The sequence below is a fragment of the Amblyomma americanum genome, chromosome 6, assembly GCF_052857255.1.
Source record: "Amblyomma americanum isolate KBUSLIRL-KWMA chromosome 6, ASM5285725v1, whole genome shotgun sequence".
NCBI classification, from domain to species: Eukaryota; Metazoa; Arthropoda; class Arachnida; order Ixodida; family Ixodidae; genus Amblyomma; species Amblyomma americanum.
This window is the reverse complement of record NC_135502.1, coordinates 78,186,292-78,206,413: the sequence shown is the minus strand read 5'-3', so window position 1 is coordinate 78,206,413 and position 20,122 is coordinate 78,186,292. Positions and strand designations below refer to the sequence as shown.

The following is a 20,122-nucleotide window of genomic DNA, read 5'->3' as shown; positions in this document are numbered from 1 at the left end:
GTGAGGTCAAAAGGTGACGTGTCTATGGTAAGGAGATCCGTAATGCTTCCGAATGCGCCCGGAAATTATTTCTTTACGCGAGGAATTTAACCTCGATGTTTAAGTTTCACAGTCATTAGTCTCCAGTTGTAACAATTTTTCTTTGTTTAGTTTAATCATGAAATGATCGCAGCTCCCATTCTCTTCAATGTCAGTCGAACATGGTCCCCAGAATCGCGGCGAAGTTGATGCCGAAAGTGACACCGAAGTCAATGGTATCCTGGGGGAAAATTTGTCTGAATTTTACCCAGAATATCTAATCCAACTCCATCAAACAACACAAAAAAATGTGTTGTCATCTGACTCATCTTTCACACACGCAGTCCGCGTCATACAGGGTACGAGACACCGCTGCAAAAGGAAATAGCGAGCGAGTAGTTTAAACCGGCATTTATACGAACAACTTAGCCATGTGCGCCTCGCGTCTAACCACTTTTCCAGCACGTGTCTCTCAGCAAAGAAGCCGCGCACCGTGGATACCCCTCTCCTCCTCCTCAGCTTCTTCCAGGGAGTGGATCCGCTCCAGGGCCTCCCCCTCACCGCTCCAAAGGAGCGGCACGAGAAGCCGCACTGCTCGGAGTGGCGCTGGCGTCGCGGCGACCGCGGCGGCGGCGGCAGGAGCGAACGCGCTCTGCTCTGCGCTCGGAGCGCAGCCACGCTCGACGCGCAGAGGAGGTGCCTGCTTGGACGGGTCCGGGCCGACTCGCTCTCTCCTCCCTGTGGTGCGAAGGAAGAAGTTTCGCGGTGCGCGCTGGCTCCCCGTGGTGGTCGCGGCGGAGGCGACTGGTTCCCAAAGACGCCGAAGGCCCGGCCGAAGAGAACGCGACCGGCACGCGACGACGGCGCGCTACAAGAGCGGCAACGCGCCGCCGCCGTGCGCGCTCGTGGGACGTCTTGCGCTGGTGTCGGCGAGCGTAGCATGATCGCCGACTGTTCCGAACCATGGCACCACGTCCTGGTCAGCGCGATTGCCGCCTGCAGCGGCGGCGGCTCCTCCTCTGGATAACGGCCTCTCGGATTATTGCCCTTTCCCTCGTCACCTTCATCGTCTCCTGCACCGCGGATGCCGCCGATGCACGTAAGTTGTTGTTGGCTGCATTGCCTGTGCTGCACCCTGATCGACTGATCAGTGTGTTGACAGGCCGGAAGTCAGTCCGGAGGGTCAAGGCGCGCAGGAGTGGTGAACGTCCGTTTGCGCTTGTGCGAGTGGGAAGAAACTTTGTACAATAATAGTTTCCAACGAATATCCGTCTTCATCGAAATGGCAAGAGGTTTATGAGGTTGGCGTCGAAGCCCGTGCTTCTTTTCGTTCAGGCTCTTCTCGACGCGGAGCCACTGACGAAGCGTGGTGGTCGGCGCGCGCAGAAGCTGTGCGTAAACGAACTGCAGAGACCTGCTAGCACCTCCGTTTGGTTTATTGCCTATTTTGCGACGCGTCAAAATTGCCCGCAGTTCTCATCGTTTTCCCATTCGGAAGGAAGCGATGAAATCGCGCTGTCAAGTATGGGGTCCATCCGAAACGATTCCTTTGGTCGTGCGCGTACCCATGGGAAATTCTACGAAATTCAGCTAAGTGGACTTTCGGAAATACTAGAAATATTTTGGGTTCAATTTCTCTTTCACTTTATTATTATTATTTTTTGCTATGTTAAGCAATCGTCGAGAACAGCGACTAGCAGAGGGTGTTGCGCCGATGTAGGCCTCACCTCTGGGGACTGACTTTCGTAGGTGCAATAGTTGTATCAAGCGTGACGTACTGATTGATATTCTTGGAGAGGGTTCGTAGCGTTTCCTATTCCACAATTATTACTATTTCGTGCTAAATTGTGTGGCGGCAGTTTGGATGGTTTTGATACTGTCTCCATACTGCCACAGCGCAGTTGAAAACAACTGCCGCTGGCGATGATCTAAGCATTTCGCGAACGTTCGAACGCAACCCTCGCCGCGGGTGGATTACCGCTCATAGACAAGTGCCCATACACTCCTCGTTGTACCCTAAGAAAATTTGGTTGCGACCTCTAAACTTGCCAGCAGTGAAATATTTTGCCTTCTGTGCTTGCCTCGAGCCAAGTTTGTAGGCGTTTTATAGCGCAGATTGGCGTGAAAAACGGCTGTAATTAAGGGGAGGCCGGATAAAGCGACCGCAAGTCTTCCACCCCCATCTCCTTTCCTGAGCAAGAAATTTTGCACGAAAAAGCCATATCCCCCCCACACACACACTTTTTTTTTTTCATGAAGAGAGACCGGGAAAGCAATGGCGCGAATAAGACTGCCCCCTCCTAGTGTTCACCATCATATCAGTCCCTGGTGATAACATGATTCGACGAGAAAATCTGCCTGGCCAGCAGGAGGGGCAACGCAGACCAGAAAAGTTTGTTCTCAGCTACTCAGTCGAAGCTATAGCAAAACAATGAGAGCAAAGCGTTCAACTTTCGGAAACCAACGCATGTCCGTGTATGACAGAAGTTTACAAATCGGCTGCATTTAATTTTGCGCCAGTTTATGCTTACAACCTGATGCTTACTCTTTCAAGCACGAGCATGCTTTTTGATAATGCTTAGCCCGTGGCTTGACAAAGGATTTGAGAGTTACGGTGAAAGCATTGGCAGGAATCAGTCGTTCCAGTTTCATCCATGCCAGTCGTGCCAACTGCCTCTGTGTCAATTGGTTGAAACTGAGGGAAAAGTGCGCAGCAGTAATCGCTTTTATGCCGAAACAATGTGCAAGCTGTTCTTTGCACGACGAGACCCCGCAATAATGGCAGTGTAAAAAAAAAAACAGTGCACGTATGCGCAGCACGTAACCATAACTTATTACATCTGTTCCATTACGTAAAGGTGCATGTGTAACTACCGGTACAGACTGAAAAACTGGTGCAGGTTGGAATAACAGGAGATGAAGAGAAGGCGATAAGAGTTCCCTGGAGATAGAATTGAGCGCGCGAAGCCGAACGGCAGTGGCCTCCGGCCTTCTGCGACCCGACGACATGGAGGTGACGAGAGCCTCGCAAACGGGATCTGTCCACTTGAGGCGGTTGCAGGGCCGAGATGCGACGCGCGCAAATCGGCCGTGATTGGCGCCTACATGCGCGGCTGGCTGATAGAATAGCCGCGTGTGCAAACACGGCCAATCTCGGAGTCTATATAGCGGATCGCGTCTTCCCGCCTTTTCGCTTCTGCTAAGCTCCGCTTTTCTACAACACGGTTCTCAGTCAGCTCACGAGAGAAATAGCAGCAGGTGTTCGTATTTCTCATGTATCTTCCTTTATCTCAAATACTGTAATACGTATTCGCCGTCGCGTCGCAAACTAGCGTTTGTTGCACGATGTTCTTTGCTCGCACAGGAAAGCCATGTTGACCGCAATAGTTTTTCAAAGCTGACTGCTATTTAAGGTACAAAAGGCTTCGATAGACAGCCAGTACTATTTGCGAATGCAGAGCATACGGGGCCAACACAGAGCTAAGGTGGTATTGTTGGAATATGCGTCCGCCAACGCGTGAATCACTGCTAACTCGAGGAGTTTTTTTGTTGCGCTTTCGGCGGCGCTGTAGAAAGGCGCCGCTGTGAGCCATCAGCAAGAGGCTGCACCACCACTCTCACGCAACAAATAGTACGCGCCGGTCAGTCGGCGCTCCTCAATTCTAGTTGCAACAGTTGTAAGCAATCAAAAGATGAGACGGTCGAACCGCTCTCTGGAGCTAAGATGGGTAGTACCACTGGAAGGAAGAGCGCGTGGATGGCACACATAACAAGAAGGCAAAACGCAGGGCTGCGCAGTCCTGCATCTTCCCTGCGCTGGAATATATGAACCAACCATCCCACATCACAATTCTGCGATTTAGCGACAACGCACGCCACATTCACGACCCAAGTGCCAGCTACCTTTGTGCGCGTGTTTTCTCAACGTAGCGCAGTGTGTGCGTGGAGGTGGAGAACGGTCGTGAAGCCGTTCATTCAGAAAAGAGAAAGAAATCGCCGCACGATTTTCCGCGAACGCACGCGAGCTCGGCGACGCCTCTCTCACACAATCGCGGCCGCGTCGTTCCGCAAACAGTGGAGAAGCGTTGACTCTTGCGAGGAGGCCCGCCTGACCTCCGGCGGCGATCGGGGACGTCTTCCTTTTGTGCCTCGCCCCAGCGCCGCCCGTCTCTGCAGCCGCTGCCGAACGGGTGTTTACCTCCGAGAGCGCTGCCGATGTCGATGTCGCCCGCAGCTTGGAAAAGCGCGCAGCTGTCGATGGGTGAATCACAACGCGGGGCGACATGGGCCGCCAACGGCGACGCCACCCCGGTCTCACTACCCCCGACTCGGGCCGCTGACTTTCCCTCGGCCGTCGCATGCGTGGCGTGCGGACCCCGCCAAGGGTGGGAAAGGCCGCGACAATGGTCCACTCTTTACCCTCCGCAGCCACACCATTGTGCTTGGCGCGAGGAGGCGGGTCAGACTATAATCTTCGTTTACGTGTGCGTGTGTTTTGTTTGTATTTGTCCTGCATGTGACCCTGTTGCCGTGTACCGCCGCCGTTGTCGAGTCCATTTTGGTTCTAGAGAGAGAGGTTGGGGCCGAGGTTTCCCGCGTTGCGGGCTTCTTGTCGGCCGATTAGCTCAACAGATCCCTTGATTCGCTTCTGCGACGCGGTTTTCTCTGGATTTGGCCAAATCTCTCTCGCTCCCCTGCGCTACTGGTTCGGTGTCCCCGCTGCGGCAGGTTCGAACGCCGAGCTCTGCGGACGCGTCAGGTTCTGGGGGTCGGTTCTTTAAACGCGGATCTAAATGCGTCCTGTAATCGAACAAAACACATTTGTTTTCCTCTCGTAATCTTGCCGAGTCGTGCAGAGTGAATTTGGATAATGGTGGGCTTGTGTAACGACCTGGTTCTGCGACTTTTTCCGAGAGAGAATACGACCTGTCAGGAATGCTGATGTGGTACATGTTTAGACAGCAGAAAAAGAAAGAACAATAACAACAAGGACCAGAAGTCCAGTTGAGCGATGATTTATGCATATAATTTATCAATTCAGTTCATGCCCCGATAGTAGCGGCAGAACACGAGTGTACGACAGCACGTCGAGTTAATCGCCATGGGTTCCGTTTTCAATTCCCGAAGTTTCTCGAAACGGGCGCTCCCTAACGGGAAGACAATGCTTCCCACTCCGCCGTAGTCTCCTCAGAAAACGACCTGCTTCAATTCGCTCCCGAATGCAGCTTGATAAATACGCTGCGCCTTCCGACAAAAGCCTAGCTTCCTGCAGCAAGGCAGATTATTCGAAATTCCGTCCCTTTTCGGCGCCGTAACATATGGCCTTGTCAGAAGCATTCTCCGAACCGGTCATTATACTCGCAGTCGGAGAACGCAGACGAAATGGCAAGCTCAAGAATGCGCACTTTCAAGGGAGGGCGGACAACAGACGTCGGGATAAGTACTTCGGAGACGGGGGATTTCGGTCCGCTAGACTGTGTATAAAACGTGAACATTAATTTTGGACGAAGCCACCAGAGAACGGGAAGGGTATATCGTTTTCTCTCTTCGCGAGTCTAGCGCACCAACCGCCTCTTTAACACACACACACACACACACACACACACACACACACACACACACACACACACACACACACACACACACACACACACACACACACACACACACACACACACACACACACACACACACACACACACACACACACACACACACACACACACGCACGCACGCACGCACGCACGCACGCACGCACGCACGCACGCACAAACTCTCACAGGCCGATTCGTTCTTCCCTCCCTTTGCTGGTCACGTTGTTTCCCCGCGAACGGAGCGTTGGCCTGAATGCAAACGTCGGCAGTGACTGATTAGGGAAGCCACAATGGAATTGGCGGGCGCCCGCTCGCTTGACTTTGTGAGGCGCTGTTGTGACCGGTCCACGCGAGCCACACGCTGGCTCCTGTCAGGAAACACCTGTTGTTACACGCACAGCACGCGCGACGCGAGCTGCTACTAGTCGAGCCGCTCAAAACAACGCCGTCGGCGAGCGCACAAAGCCCTGACCCGTCCGGCGCGAGCTGACTGACTGGCCCCCCAGCTCACCTCAATGCTTGCTGAGAGTGTATGCATTGGGCCGACCCTTGTCTCCTTCCTCGCTTGCTGTGTGGACGCGAAGGAACTGCGCAGCTGCCTTTGTTTGGAAAGCACACATTGGCCCCGGACCACTTGTACTGAGGAGGACCGGGCCCAGTGTACAGAGCTGCGTGACCCGTAACAATGCTGCTGTCCCCTCCCGGTAACCAATCGAGAAGCTTGACAGTCTGAGCGTGACACTTTCTTTGATGTTTATTTTTTTTGGTTCTTCATAAAACAGACATTGAGCGCCGAACGTTGCCTATGAGTACAACCCCCTATTCCCCCCATGTTTCGTTTGTATCGTTGCCCCACATTTTTTTACCACTGGATGTTTCTGGTGAGGTGTGCGCGTACGTTCGTGGTCTGTCACTCATTAAGAGGTCTGCTTTTTTCCTTTTTTCTTTACTGGCAGCTGCTAAGTTTCAGATTTTGTTACCCTACAAGGAAAAATTTGTATGCTTCTACACTTTTTACAGCAAAGAAGGTAAAATTATTATTTTTGTTTCCTCTGACAGTTCTGCGTTTGTATTCTAATCCCGCCAAGCTTTTTATAGCACCAACTCGTGCTCTGTTGCTTGCTCGCACTGCATCTCTGTCGGTGTCCCAGTGCGCATGAAGACGCCCAAATGACACTGCATAAATGTCAAATAGCCTCCACCCCAGATCTGCACTTATCAAGTGCGCTCCTCAACTCGACCAGTACTCGATGACCTTATAGGAAAGAACAGTGCCGGTAACAGAAGTGGTTGCATTACTCCCAGTTACATCATTTTGGTGGTAGCAGAGATAAAACTATAGTTGCGGCTCTACCTATTTTTACGGTTTTCGTAGTAACGGCCGTGCGGATCAAGGGGGTCTCAAAAAGCAGTAACAGCAGTCGTAAAAACAGACAATGCCTACGGGGTAAACTCAGTCTCTTCATGGTGTCTCGCCTAGCTATAGCAGCAGAGCGTCACTGGCCAGTTCCTGGTTCACCTACGCAATATAAAGAATTGTAGTTGATTTAACTTTGCCTTTTGTCTCATAACGCTACAGGTCTCAGAAATACTGAGCACTGTCTAGCTTTTCTATCCGTTCTAACTTTCTCTTCTCGCATACCTTTTGCTCGGCCTACGAACGAAACTGTGATTATTTTCGAGTGACTGAAGGGCCAGCGCAGGCTTCTTGCTCGGGGAAAATGCCAATGAGCGTATTTTTCCTTTTTTTTGTCCACATTTACTTGGAGCAGGCCTTGTGCATTAGACATTTTAAATCCTTGAGATAGGCCGCTGAAAGTTCTTTTCGTTGCCGAAAGCATCGGTAAAGCAGTCCAGTGCTGCGAAGATGATTACGCCCAATGTCCAAAACTAGAATGATACGTAGGATCTCAAAACACGGCGTATTATTTACAAAACACCCATATCGTTCACGAGGTCAGCGCGAAAGCGCGCGATACCCGGTAGCAGTGTATCCGTGCCCTCTCCGCGCTACACATGCTTCCTCCTCTCCACTCATTTTCGCCGTCCAGAGGTAAACAGAGCGGTCGCCCTCCGCTTGCAGCGTGCCCACCCACGCCGTGGCGCGAGGCTCGGGTCCCCCGTTTGTTTCGCCAATAAACCAGGCCGTTCTAATTTATGGCGAGCGATCAGGAGCGCTGGCGCGCGCCGTCGGAAACTACGCCGCTGCCGCCCAGTTACGTCGCCATGGGCGAGCACCAAAAATGATCATCTCCGCTTATGGACACGCACGCCACGAAGCCCGTTTCTGCGCAGCCCCCTTTGCGCTTGTGTGTACGCGTCTCACTCGTTTCACTTACGCCGAAGGAGTTTTATCTCTCCTTTTTATATTTCATCACTTATATCTGGTAAACTTGTCACGCGAACGGCTTGTAAAGCGGGCTTCACAGGTCGTTGAAGATAAGAAAATGCGGGAATTTTGAAGAAACGCAGCCAATGCGGAAATGGGGAAAAAAAAAGAACAAAAGCTTACGATGAAAATTTCTTCTAAACGGTTTAAACGAATTTGTGCTGAGTTTGGGCGGAATGTGTTTGCGACGAAAAAAAAAAGTGATTTTGAGCTTCTGAGTACTCTTTCTCCGTTTTGTTCACGAAGCTGCTTCCGTTGAAAATTCAGCTATTGAAATAGCTTCAAAATTAGGCACTGAACAGCAAATGTGACTCTTGCAAAGTATGCTGAAAGAATAACAGGTATGGTGCGCTGAATTTAAGCGCCTAGCGAGGTAAAAATTATTGGTTGAACGTAACGACAAGTAATAGAAACCCGCCGTTGCTGATGTGCCTCGTTACTGTGAGGCAACCATGAATCAACGCTTAGAGATTGGTTTGGCTTTGGTTGGTTTTATGGGTGCTTAACGTCCCAAAGAGGTTCAGGCTATGAGGGACGCCATAGTGGAGGGCTCCGGTATTTTGGACCACCTTGGCATCTTTAAAGTGCATTGACATCGCACAGTACACGGGCCTGTAGCATTTCGCCTCCATCGAAATGCCACCGCCGCGGCCGGGATCGAATCCGCATCTTTCGGGCCAGCATCCAAGCACCATAACCACTGAGCCACCGCGGCGGGTGCTTACAGGTTGGACATTGCTGGTTGGAGTGGGCAGGCTGCGCAGAGACCGAGCTGGAGTCGTTAATTGCTGACCATTCTGAAAAAAATGCACTCGCTGCAACGAGATCTCTCCAGCGGCAACTTATGGGATACGAAGCTTTTATTGACTCAATCAGCCCTGTTATGTCTACTTCGGACTCCTATTTGGTCATTGCACTCGAGGACAGCTAAACGGTAGCGGGATCGTTGGCGGAAAAGCAGGGGAAGCGACATGCACACCATGGTGCACTGCAGGAGTCAAATTCGCTAAATATTTAACTTCGCGTAATTAAACAGAGCGTGAACTTCACAAGTGCGGAAATAACAAACTTAAAGCCATTTCTTTTTTTTTATTTATTTACTGAACTGGCCCCCTTACAACACCATGACGATTAAAAAAAAGAGAGGCCCACGACATCCATCGGCGTTATGCCTGCGGAAGGACGCCGTGTACCAAGTAATGAGAAACGCTGTACAATAATAATAATAATAATAATAATAATAATAATAATAATAATAATAATAATAATAATTGTTTTTTTGGGGGGAAAGGAAATGGCGCAGTATCTGTCTCATATATCGTTGGACACCTGAACCGCGCCGTAAGGAAAGGGTAAAGGAGGGAGTGAAAGAAGAAAGGAAGGAAGAGGTGCCGTAGAGGAGGGCTCCGGAATAATTTCGACCACCTGGGGATCTTTAACGTGCACTAGCTGACATCGCACAGCACACTGGCGTCTTAGCGTTTTTCTTCCATAAAAACGCAGCCGCCGCGGTCGGGTGCAGTACAAACGCTGATTTAAAATTGTTACATACACAGGTGTGCAGATTGTTTCACGTAAGACTTTACACAACTTTTAAAAATAGGTTTTTTTTTAGTTAGGAGAGCCCCTTTTTCGACACAGCATTGTCATGGATGTAGTGCATCAGAATACAGCTAAGACGTGCTAGCTACCAGGCTAGTTAACCAATATCGCATAGTTAAGTTTATAACTATAACTATTGGGCTCCTTGATTACCGAGAGGCGCGTAGCCCACCGTAAGTAATGTCCATATCAGTTTTTAGAATTTCGAAAACGCGGTTACCCTCGACGCTGTTTGTTGTCCAACAAATTCTGTCTACATCGCTCCAAAATGCATGCGCTTTCGAGAAGCCCGCAGGCAAAGTAACCTCTGCAGTGCACATAACTCGCCGAAGTAGCCACGATTTGTTAGGCCATAGCGCCAAGGGTAACCGCGTTTACGAAATTAAAAAAAAAAAGATATGCACATTGCTTATCGTGGGCTAAATGATTCTCAATAATTAAGAAGCCTAAGAGGAATAGTTAAACACTTTACTATTGAACATTAGTTACCCAGCCTGCTAGTTAGCACATTTTAGCTGTCTTCTGATGTACTACACCCCTGACAAAGCTATGCCGAAAAAAGCGCTCTTCTAACTCAAAGTGTCTATTTTTTAAAACTGTGTGAAGTTTCTGAAACACCCTGTATACTCAGTTCAATAAAAAAATCATGTTTGCAGAATATTATCAAGAACGAAACGTGATGTTATGTTTTTTTTTTGTAGTATGTGAAAGAGGTTCTTTTCTGCAAAAATGATGATGATTGGTTATCAGAAAATGAACTATGCTGCAGCTGTCTCATTTCTCGGTGGACACCTCAATTAGGCTGTGAGAGTCCCTTAGAAGGAATGTGGGAGTGAAAGAAGGGAGAGTGTTGTTGTTCTTAGTGAGTATTTATTGACAAAAAATAACAATGAAAGGAAAAGATGTTGCTAGCCGCGGCATCTGCCATTAAGTGCCACGAATAGTTTCGACCGCCTGGTGATCTTCTGCAAACATACGCTTCTGATTAAATGCACTAATAAGGAAGCCCGTTTTGAATTTTTTTTTAAAGTTGGCTAATTTATTCGTTACCCGAGCGAAGGTAATGTACGGTACGGTACAAGTAATTATTCGCCTTTCCTTTACAATAAATTATTAGTATAGCTTAATTAAACTAAACCATTCCATGCCAAAAGCACAATTTAGTATGGTATGGTTTTATTTAAATAAAAGGCGGGTGATTACTAGTCACCGTAACTGCCTAGATCAGGGTCAGTTAACGCTCTTGACTTTGCGCACTATGTACTATGCACCATGCACTATGTCAAAAAATCTTCAGACCACAGGGTTTGACTTAGAGCCGCGTAGCTACAGCTACGACATACGTGAAATTCCGAAGGAAGCCGACTCTTGTCCTCACCTCTGGGTTCTTTTCGAGATTCAGGAGCACCACAAAAGACTGGTAAATAAACTGTAAATCGTGGGGTTTAGCATCCAGAAGTGGAATATGTGCTGCGACACCATAGTGAAGGACTCCGGAATAACATCGACCACCTGGGGATTGCATACCCCACGGGCTGCTTTTGCGTTTCGCCTCTGTCGAAAATAACCTGCCGCGGTGGCTCAGTGGTTAGGGCGCTCGTCTACTGAGCCGGAGTATTCGGGTTCGATCCCGACCGCGGCGGCTGCGTTTTTATGGGGGCAAAACGCTAAGGCGCCCGTGTGCTGTGCGATGTCAGTGCACGTTAAAGATCCCCAGGTGGTCGAAATTATTCCGGAGCCCTCCACTACGGCACTTATTCCTTCCTTTCTTCTTTCACTCCCTCCTTTATCCCTTCCCTTACGGCGCGGTGTAGGTGTCCAACGATATCTGAGACAGATACTGCGCCATTTCCTTTCCCCCAAAACCAATTATTATTATTATTATTATTATTATTATTATTATTATTATTATTATTATTATTATTATTATTATTATTATTATTATTACACTCTAGAAACGCGGCCGACGCCCACGGTTTCGAACCCAAGCCCTACGGCTGAGTGGCTTGAAGACTTTTGACCGAGGCTTCATCTACACTTTTCTTTTTCTCCTCCCTTTTCACCCAACCCGCCGCGGTGGCTCCGCGGTTAGGGCGCTGAGCTAGTAAGCCGCAGTACCTGGGTTCGAACCCGGCCGTGGCGGCCGCGTTTCGATGGAGAGGGAACGCAAAATTCATGGGGGAACTTTGTTGACCTAAAGTGCGGTGAGGCGAAAGCCTTTAGCGCGGTGTTGGTGCTTGTGTCACTGATGTGTGGTTAAGGTGTTGATTAAGTACACAACTGTTTGTGAATCTTAAATGCTGGAGACACTGGAGGGCGTTTGGGAGGCATCCGTCTGATTCGACGCCTTTCCGCAAATACTCTCCAGCGTAAATGACTGACGTTGTCGAGAGGAAGAAGGAAAAGGAAAGTGCACGGGTCTGCATACTGGCCCAAGCCGAGCCACGCTCATGTGTGTCTCTGACACATCTGAACATCGATCGCTCTCTCCAGCGTACTAGACAAGAACTACATACGCGTTGGCAGTAAGTAGCGTGGTAATTAGCACGCTCGGCTGCGGAACGGAAGTATGGCGGTTCGAATCCCGTGGTGCACAAAGATTTTTTTGTTGTTGAGTTGATTGGCGTAACGGACGGACGGACGGAGGGTATGACGTCACTTCCGTTGTAGTGACTTCCGGTTGGCAATGTAACGGACGGACAGTATCTCCTTCCGGAGTACGAGCCATTAAAGGCTTTCGCCTTAAAATGCCACCATGTGCTGTGCGACGTCAGTACACGTTCAAGATCCCCGGGAAAGTAAGGGAGTGTATAAAAAAAAAGGAGGAGGAGAAGAAAGCGAGGCGAATAGCGGACGTTTTAATTCAAAGGCGTGCCGCATCTTTCATTTCACACCATCCTCGGATCCTCAAAAAGAAAAAAAAAAAGCTGAGACGCCGGCTTACCCTCTCCATAGATGCTTCTGCGCGCGCGTGCGGCGTTTCTTGCATTTGGTAGCACCGAGAGAGCGCTCTCGGCGGCTCGGCGCGTTCATTACAAGCCGCCCGGGACTCCGCGGAGCGAGGCTCCGACTGCACGCTTTATTAAATTGTAACATCCAGCCGACGTTTCGGAGACCCCGGGGACCCCTCACAGCGCGCAGCTTCTCGACGTATACGCGCCCACCCGCGCTTTTAATTCCGTCCACAGGCGGCGTGCACTGCGGTGTCGCTTCTCCTGGTGCTACGCACTCTCGCCGGATATACGGGGTGTGCGTGCGTAAGCGTGCATGCATCACATGTGCGCGCGTGTGCGTTGTACTGCTAAGGAAGCCCCATCCTCTGGCTGTCTGCCTCCTAATACGTGTCCTAATACCACGCCCCCTTTCTTTGTCTCGTCCTTCACGCTTGCCGCAGCAGTCTCGTTGCTCTCGCGGAAAATGAACCAATGTATGATTCAGTGCGACGCTGCGCAGTCGTCGGCGGTCCCTTTATTTTCGGGCTTCTTTCTTTATATGTTTTCCTTTTCTTGTTCCTTAACCGTCGCGCTACTCCTACGGAACGTTTATATATATACGAGCGTTTCGGTGTCTTCCTCCCTCCAAGATGATTCGTTCCTTCTCTTTTTGCGTCTTTGCGAGTTTATTCGTCTTGGGAGAAACTTCTCCTTGCCGCAATTGCCGGGTCTTAGAATAATGGAAGGATTAAAGATGATTGCCGAGCGTGACTCCCATCGGGAAGCCCGAAATTAAAGCCCGCCGCAGTGCGAGCCCCGAGCCTGTGTGTGCGCCTGCGTGCGTGCGTAATGCGGAAACGAAACGGCGTTTCATTCTGCGGTTAGAAAATGAATCTGCGACCGCGCCGCTTATTTCCTCCCGCCTGCTTAAACGCGTTCCGGGCGACGGTGGTCTCTCTCTCTCTCTCTCTCTCTCTCTCTCTCTCTCTCTCTCTCTCTCTCTCTCTCTCTCTCTCTCTCTCTCTCTCTCTCTCTCTCTCTCTCTCTCGTTTCCCTCAGAGACGTCAGTTCATTGCCGCCGTGTGTGATTCTTTGTACATATATATAACCGAATTGCAAAGCGAAGTTGTACTGCTTCTGAGGCACGTATACCTGAGGCAAAAATAGAAGAAAGAAATACGGATAATGATTTTCTGCTTGTTTTGTGGCTGAGATTAGCGGCGTTATTTTTACCGAAGAAGAAACATGTTGGATTAATTTCGAATATCTACATGCTGCATTGCAAGTTTTTTTTTTTTCTCGTGTGACGATGGCAAGGTGTGGCGATGGCATTTACAGGATGGGCCCAAAGCCACCCAACTTGTCTTATAGTGTAAACTTGTATTCTTCCACTTGCGCTATGATCGACATCTTTAAGCCTTCGACAGCCTCAAAAACCAGTTAAAAAAAAAACAATTTCTTTTTCTGTATACCTCTTGAATATGCATGTGAATTATAATTGAATTGAAGAATTGAGCACTGCAATATAGAAGAAAGAAGGATTTATAAACTTTTTCTGCATTATTGAAAATCGCGTAAAAAGCCACCTTGCGGTGAAAACCCTGTCATTATCGTTCTATCCCATCACGTGGCGACACCTCATCAAAATATCGCCGATTTGTTTCAAGCGCGCAGCGTTTTTTTCTTCGGGAGTGCTAGTCAAGTTTCATTATAGTTTACGCTCTCTCCAGTGAGGCTATCGATGAAAAGCAATGCATCTTTGGCGCGCCGCTGAAGATGTGCTTTTAGCCGTTGTCACTACGTGGCGCCACTGTGTTTTGTATTTCTTGGATAAAGCGGCAACCACGGTCCACTAAAAATTTCGTCGACGAGACGAACGTCACTGTTCCGTAAGCGCTTTATGTGTGGAAATTGAAATGGACGTTACTCTATATATACTGTATATTGAAAATGCCTAATAACTGGCTGGGGAGGTGAGATTCATATTATTATTTGGTACATTACTGCCGCCAACGTGCAATCACCATCGCTTTTGCTGGCCGTGGTTTCCAGTATCGGCCTACGTGAAAACGGACGCACGCACTGATCGAAAAATTCTCAGTAACAATCGTCTACAGAGTCCGCAACAAAACCGTTGAGGAATCGAGCACCTTAGATAGCAAGCTTTCCGTTGCGCAGAAAACAATTTGGTGCTTTAATTCAGTGTTCTGGCCCTTTAAGATAAAAGTTGGATACATAGCTAATCCTGGTGTATGTTATGAATGTGCGTTTCCTTTGAAAACGGCGGCTTGTTTTATGATCTCGAACAGTACGAATGGAGGAACCGCGTTTCGAGAATTTATAAAATTTTAGAGCTCAGGCTTTTTGCTCAGTGTGCTTCGCTTATGCTTAGAAGGAGCGTTAAGCTAACACGTAGACTGTTTCCCAAGCTTTCGCAGACGCGAAGTTAGACGATCGTAGCATTTCAAGGCAGCAATGCAGTACTCACAACTTTGCACGAAGGACTGAAATTCATGCGAGCAACGCTCTTCAATTTTGATTGTCCAGGAGCTCGGTTACGCAGGGAGAAATATTCTCGGGGGCATGGTTTGAGAGTTCTCTTGTTCGCCAATGTAAAAGAAGAAAAAAACGCGCGCGAGTTGATTAGACGTAGAGCATGGCGGAACAGTCCACGGACGATGGAGTAAAACATTGAACAGACAACAGGCCTGCGTTGCTCTGTGCCCGTGATGCCGCCGGGGCATACGAGCCGTCGAGTGTGTTCTATTCAAAATAAACCGTGTAAGAAAGACCTAGCAGGAAAACGACAGTAGCAGTAGCGCTCCGCCACAGCTTTATCCATAAATACACTGCTTCTTCTTTGCCTTTAAGCCTGGGCAGAACCCTTAATCAGGTGCCTCAACCCACGTCGCTACATCACAATGTTTCGTCGTCCTTGTGTTTTCCAATCTGGCCTCTCTCCCTTTGTTTCGGTGATGCCGATAGCTTTCAGTCGAAGGGAAACTTTCACCTTCGCTTTTCCCCTGAGCTGACAATAGATGCCACGCCCCGGAGCCGGGCCGGTGTTGTCCAGTCGCGACGCCTGGCCTCCACCGTCCGAGCCAGCACAGCACCAAGGCTGGAGGCGGCAACTCAGGTGGCGCGCTTGACAGCAGCGACCGTATTAATCAGGCGAGACCGACACCGCTCGAAACATGGTCAAACTGCGCCACCCTGCGTGACACTGACAAATGAGGGACCGTGTTGGCGTCAGCGGGAGCAGCGGACCCGCGCCACGCCTTGAAGAACGGCCGCGCGACCAACGCCAACCCCCCCTCTCTCTCTGCTTTCCTTCTTTCCCACCCTCCCATGGCGCGCGCGAGGGGAGACGACATAAATAAGTGAGCGTATTTTGCCTCCGAGTGCGCGCCACTCATATGCGCCGGAGCAACCTCGTCGCAACCCCTCCACCCCCGCCTTTCGCTTGCGGCGAATATGGAACGGGGGCAAAATAGGCGGGCCCCGAAAGATGCGTCGCTCCAGCGCGACCAGAGTACACACGTGGCCGCGCTGCACTTTAGTTCCGAGCGCGCCGTGACCCGGCGAAGATAAATAAAACGAGAGAGACGAACAGCCCGTGGCTCCTCCCAGATTGGAAGTCACTCACCTAGGCGCCAAAAAGTAAAAAAAAAAAGGTTTGGTGGGCAGCATGCGTTGCCTCGAGGTCAGCAAGACTGCTAGACGTGCTTGTTTACGTCACGTTTTGCGCGCTGTTCGACATCTGCTACGTTTCCTCTTTAACGCGCTCGCGTTGCAGCTCGCGAGACGGGCCACCAACGTTCGCGTGCCAATGTATCCAGCCCGGCCAGGCATCGCAGATGGGTATGTGCACTGGGCTGAACGTTCCGGTCCTGTGACGCATGCAGGAAAAAAAAAAACTAAACTAAACGCGTGCAAATATTGCTCAGCAGCCCCTTCGTTTGCTTTGGGGCTTTCGCGCAAGCGCAGCTAGGCCTAGCCAGCCTAGCCCTAGCCAGCCAGCCCTACCTTCCTAATGAACATCCCCTCCCGCGCGCCGCCGCCTCTTGCCTTCCCGACCAGCCTTTAACGAGTGCTTCGGCGCGTCCAAACTCGGACACAATTACCCCGGAGCAAGCAAGCTCGCCGGGCCTGCTTGAGCACACACACGCTCGCGCGCGCATGCAACGCCGCTGTGGCCGCAGAAAGCAGCGCGTGCAACTCTTCAAACGCTTCGCTCGCCGTTGCATTAGCGGTCGACCGGCCGTGGTGGTGCGCGGGCTCCGGGGCTGCGTAGTCGCTACGCGTGCACACACATGCCAGACCAGTTGTGTGTTGGCGAGGAGCGAGTCGGCCGCATTCATCACAGCGCCGCGGCAGCCTCTCCCCCGGTGCTCCTCCCACCGCGCGTTTCGCGCCCCGGAGCTGCTGCTCCTGCTCCAGGCATGCGTAGCGCTGCCTCCACGGGCGCCGCTCAATTAGGGAGCACCGGCACCAGGGGAGAGCAGCAGCCGTCGGCGCCTGGACGTCTGCCGAAGGTGAGGCTCCAGCCTCGACGGCCTGCCGGTCTGTGCGTCCCATGCCACCGCCGCGTTCATTACCTTAATTACAGCCCAGACAGCTCTCGGCTCGCGCGGGCAGGCCATTCAGAGGTGCTGAGGACGCCCGAGAGCCGCCGCCGCGCCGTGCGCGCCTCCGCCGCCGAAGCGCTTTTTGAAGCGCGGCACTGCCTTTCTCCTCGCTGTTCGCCGTGCTTCCACAAAGTCGGCCGCTCTTCCTCCTCCTCCTCCTCACTTTCATTCCTCTCCAGCTCGTGGCGGCGGCGCACACCTGGTCATTCTCGGTGTGGACAGTAATGAACGCGAAAGGGCGCGCCGCCGTGCCACGTTCGTTTTGTGTTCCGTGACGGGTCCTCCCCACGGGCCACCGCCGCCGGCGGCGGCAAACTCTGTGACGCCGTCGCTACTGACCTGTTCGTTTCACCGTCGTTCGCCGACAGCCTGACTTCCTGCCTTTCAGAATGCTGGCCGCGCTGAGTCGCGCCGAACAGGTAGCGAAAGTGAGCGCTGTGCTCCGCGAAAGGGCGCCTGTCAACTTTCCCCGCGGGGCTCATGTCGCGTCTGCGTTGGAAAAGCAGTAGCGGAGGGGAACGGGGTGATGCAACGGCGACGCCGTGTTGACAGAGGCGCAATGCCGTCGACATTTCGGAAATTGTAAGAGAACAACTGTGGCAGAAATGCGGTATGAAAAAACTGAGCCGTGATTTGTAAGAGCCCCCCCCCCCCCCCCGCGTGCGCGTGCGCACGCACGCACACACACACACACACACACACACACACACACACGCACGCACACACACACACACACACGCACGCACACACACACACACACACACACACACACACACACACACACACACACACACACACACACACACACACACACACACACACACACACACACACACACACACACACACACAAACTGCAATACTCGTAAACATTTTCAGTCTGATTCAGTTCACAAAACAACACTAGAAATAAATCCTTTCGCAACTGATGTTTCGTAGGAAGCGACGCTTGTTACGCCTTCTTTTTTACTCCCTCTCAGCGTTAACAGAAAAATAGTTGCGTTTTTATTGCTTGCGCAGGGCACACGCGTCTGCGAGAAAGCGTTGTTGGGTGGCACAACTGCTATCCAGCGGCTCCCCTTTTCTAATCCTTCTTACTTTTTCATAAGCCGCCCGTTGTTCTGCACGCATCGTTTTCCCTCTCTCCTGTTTCTGCCGTAATAAAATGCGCCCAACAACGCTGCCTCCCGCAGCAGCTTCGTAGCCACAGCGAGGCTGCGCTCTCCCTGCGACTTGAAAAATGACATCTTGTTTGGATGCCGAGGCAGCCACCGCCGCTGCGTTCGCTGATAACCGAATCCCCGCCGCCGTTCGAGCTCTTTTCGGGGAGAAACTCGCGGCGAGCGTGCTTGCCTATCAAGCTGGGCGGCTTTCAACCCATCTGGCTTTTAAAAGCCGCCGGGTCCCGAAGCCGATTTTGTTGCCGCCCGTTTTTTCTTCGGCCCTTCGCGTGTATAAACTGTGCCGCCAAACTGCGGCGAATCGATGAAACGCCCCGCGAAGGCTCCAGCGCTATCTCGGCTGGCACGAAAACAACAAGGTATACGCGGAGACGGGACGACATCGAAAGATCATTCAGGGTAGTATGGACGCGTCTGGAGACAGGCCGAGATCGTCTTTATGGAGAGAGAGAGAGGGGAGGGAGAGGGGGTAATCGGAGAATAGGAAGCCAAGGCGCTTTGGAATAAAAAAAAAGGAAAGGAAAATCAATAGAGAAAAGGGTGGGGGGAACCAACGTCCGATACCAACATATTCTTCTTGCTCAAGGATCGTCGACAGCAAGCGCAGCGTCGAGTCTTCCTGGCGTCTGGAAGACCGAACCGAACGATCTCGTCGACCGTCTGCCGGCGTAAATGCATGGGGCCGCATTGGAACCTGCGAATTTGTCGTGCGCTCGAGGCGTCTCGAGCGAGCGAGCGAACGACGACGTTATCCCCTTCTCCTCTCCTGTTCTCCAGCACCCATCAGTTCGAGCGCAGCCAGCCGCTCTTCTTTCTGGCGGAGCGATAAGGCGCAGTCGGGTAGAACGGACGCGTCGGTAAGGCGAATCCGGTGGTGGTGGATGATGTTCGTTGTGTACTCTTGTCGTCGTTGCCCGCCTGTTGGACGGTGGCGCCGTTGGGAAGGCGCGACAGAGCGGCCGTGTGATCCGTCGCCGCAGCTGTGTCCGGCGCCTAAAGAATGTAGGCCGGAGAGATAGAATAAAAGAAAAAATATATAGTACAGTAAGCATATTGGATTCGATGTTTCCAGGCTCGAAACAGCTAAGGAAACCTGTTTTAGAGCGTGGGTGGCTCCTCCTGGTGCCGGAAGATAGCTACAGAAACGAGCGCGAACGTCGAGCTACTTGCGTCGCTGCCCACTTAGGGCCCGTGCTTTCGACGGAACGAAAAGCGGTGCTGGGGTGTCACCTCTGTACGTTGTAACGACAAGCTCGATATCGGTCGATTCCTGCTTGTCTTTTAATTGTTTTTCTTTTTTTTTTTCGGACGATGTCCATGGCCGGGCGGCAGCCTCATGCGGTCCCGCCAAGTTTGTTACCGCCGCTGCGTACAGCTTATCGGGGAGACGACGAATTCTCGCAGCGATGTACACGTCAGATGCCTCCGCGCAGGTTCATTTCCTACATACGCGTGCTGTCGCCATCGTTGGCGTGGCGAGCCAGAGATCGCCGATTCGGCTACGCCCTTATCTAAACAGTGGACGCGGCGCCACAGTGGAAGGGGAAGTGGGGGAGCACCCCTCCATCAGCATTGGTGGCGAGGAGAGGAGGAGGGGGGGGGGGGGGCGCTTTCGGATGAGCGGAGCCGAAGAGGTCACGTCGCGAGGGGCGATCACCGCCTGACGCCACACAGTCGTGTCTCGTGCGAGGAACAACCTGTCGTTCTCCACAGACAGGTTTGAGTTTGTCGTGTGTGGCGCACACGGTGTGAACCTTACACGACAGCCGCTCGCGGAA

General features: G+C 51.5%; 1 protein-coding gene across 6 annotated transcripts in view; it reads left to right on the top strand.

Annotated features, from left to right (window-relative positions):
• The first annotated feature begins 620 nt into the window (after positions 1 to 620).
• The window catches only part of LOC144093766 (roundabout homolog 2-like), a 201,359-nt gene continuing 181,857 nt past the window's right edge, over positions 621 to 20,122 (top strand). For 3 of the 6 annotated variants that reach the window (XM_077627467.1, XM_077627468.1, XM_077627466.1), the window contains exon 1: positions 691 to 1,117. In XM_077627467.1, coding sequence (XP_077483593.1) covers positions 982 to 1,117 — 136 coding nt within the window. In that variant the 5' untranslated portion in view covers positions 691 to 981. Of the gene's footprint in view, positions 1,118 to 20,122 lie in introns of all 6 variants that reach the window. The other 3 variants (XM_077627464.1, XM_077627463.1, XM_077627465.1) reach the window with 3 other exon arrangements.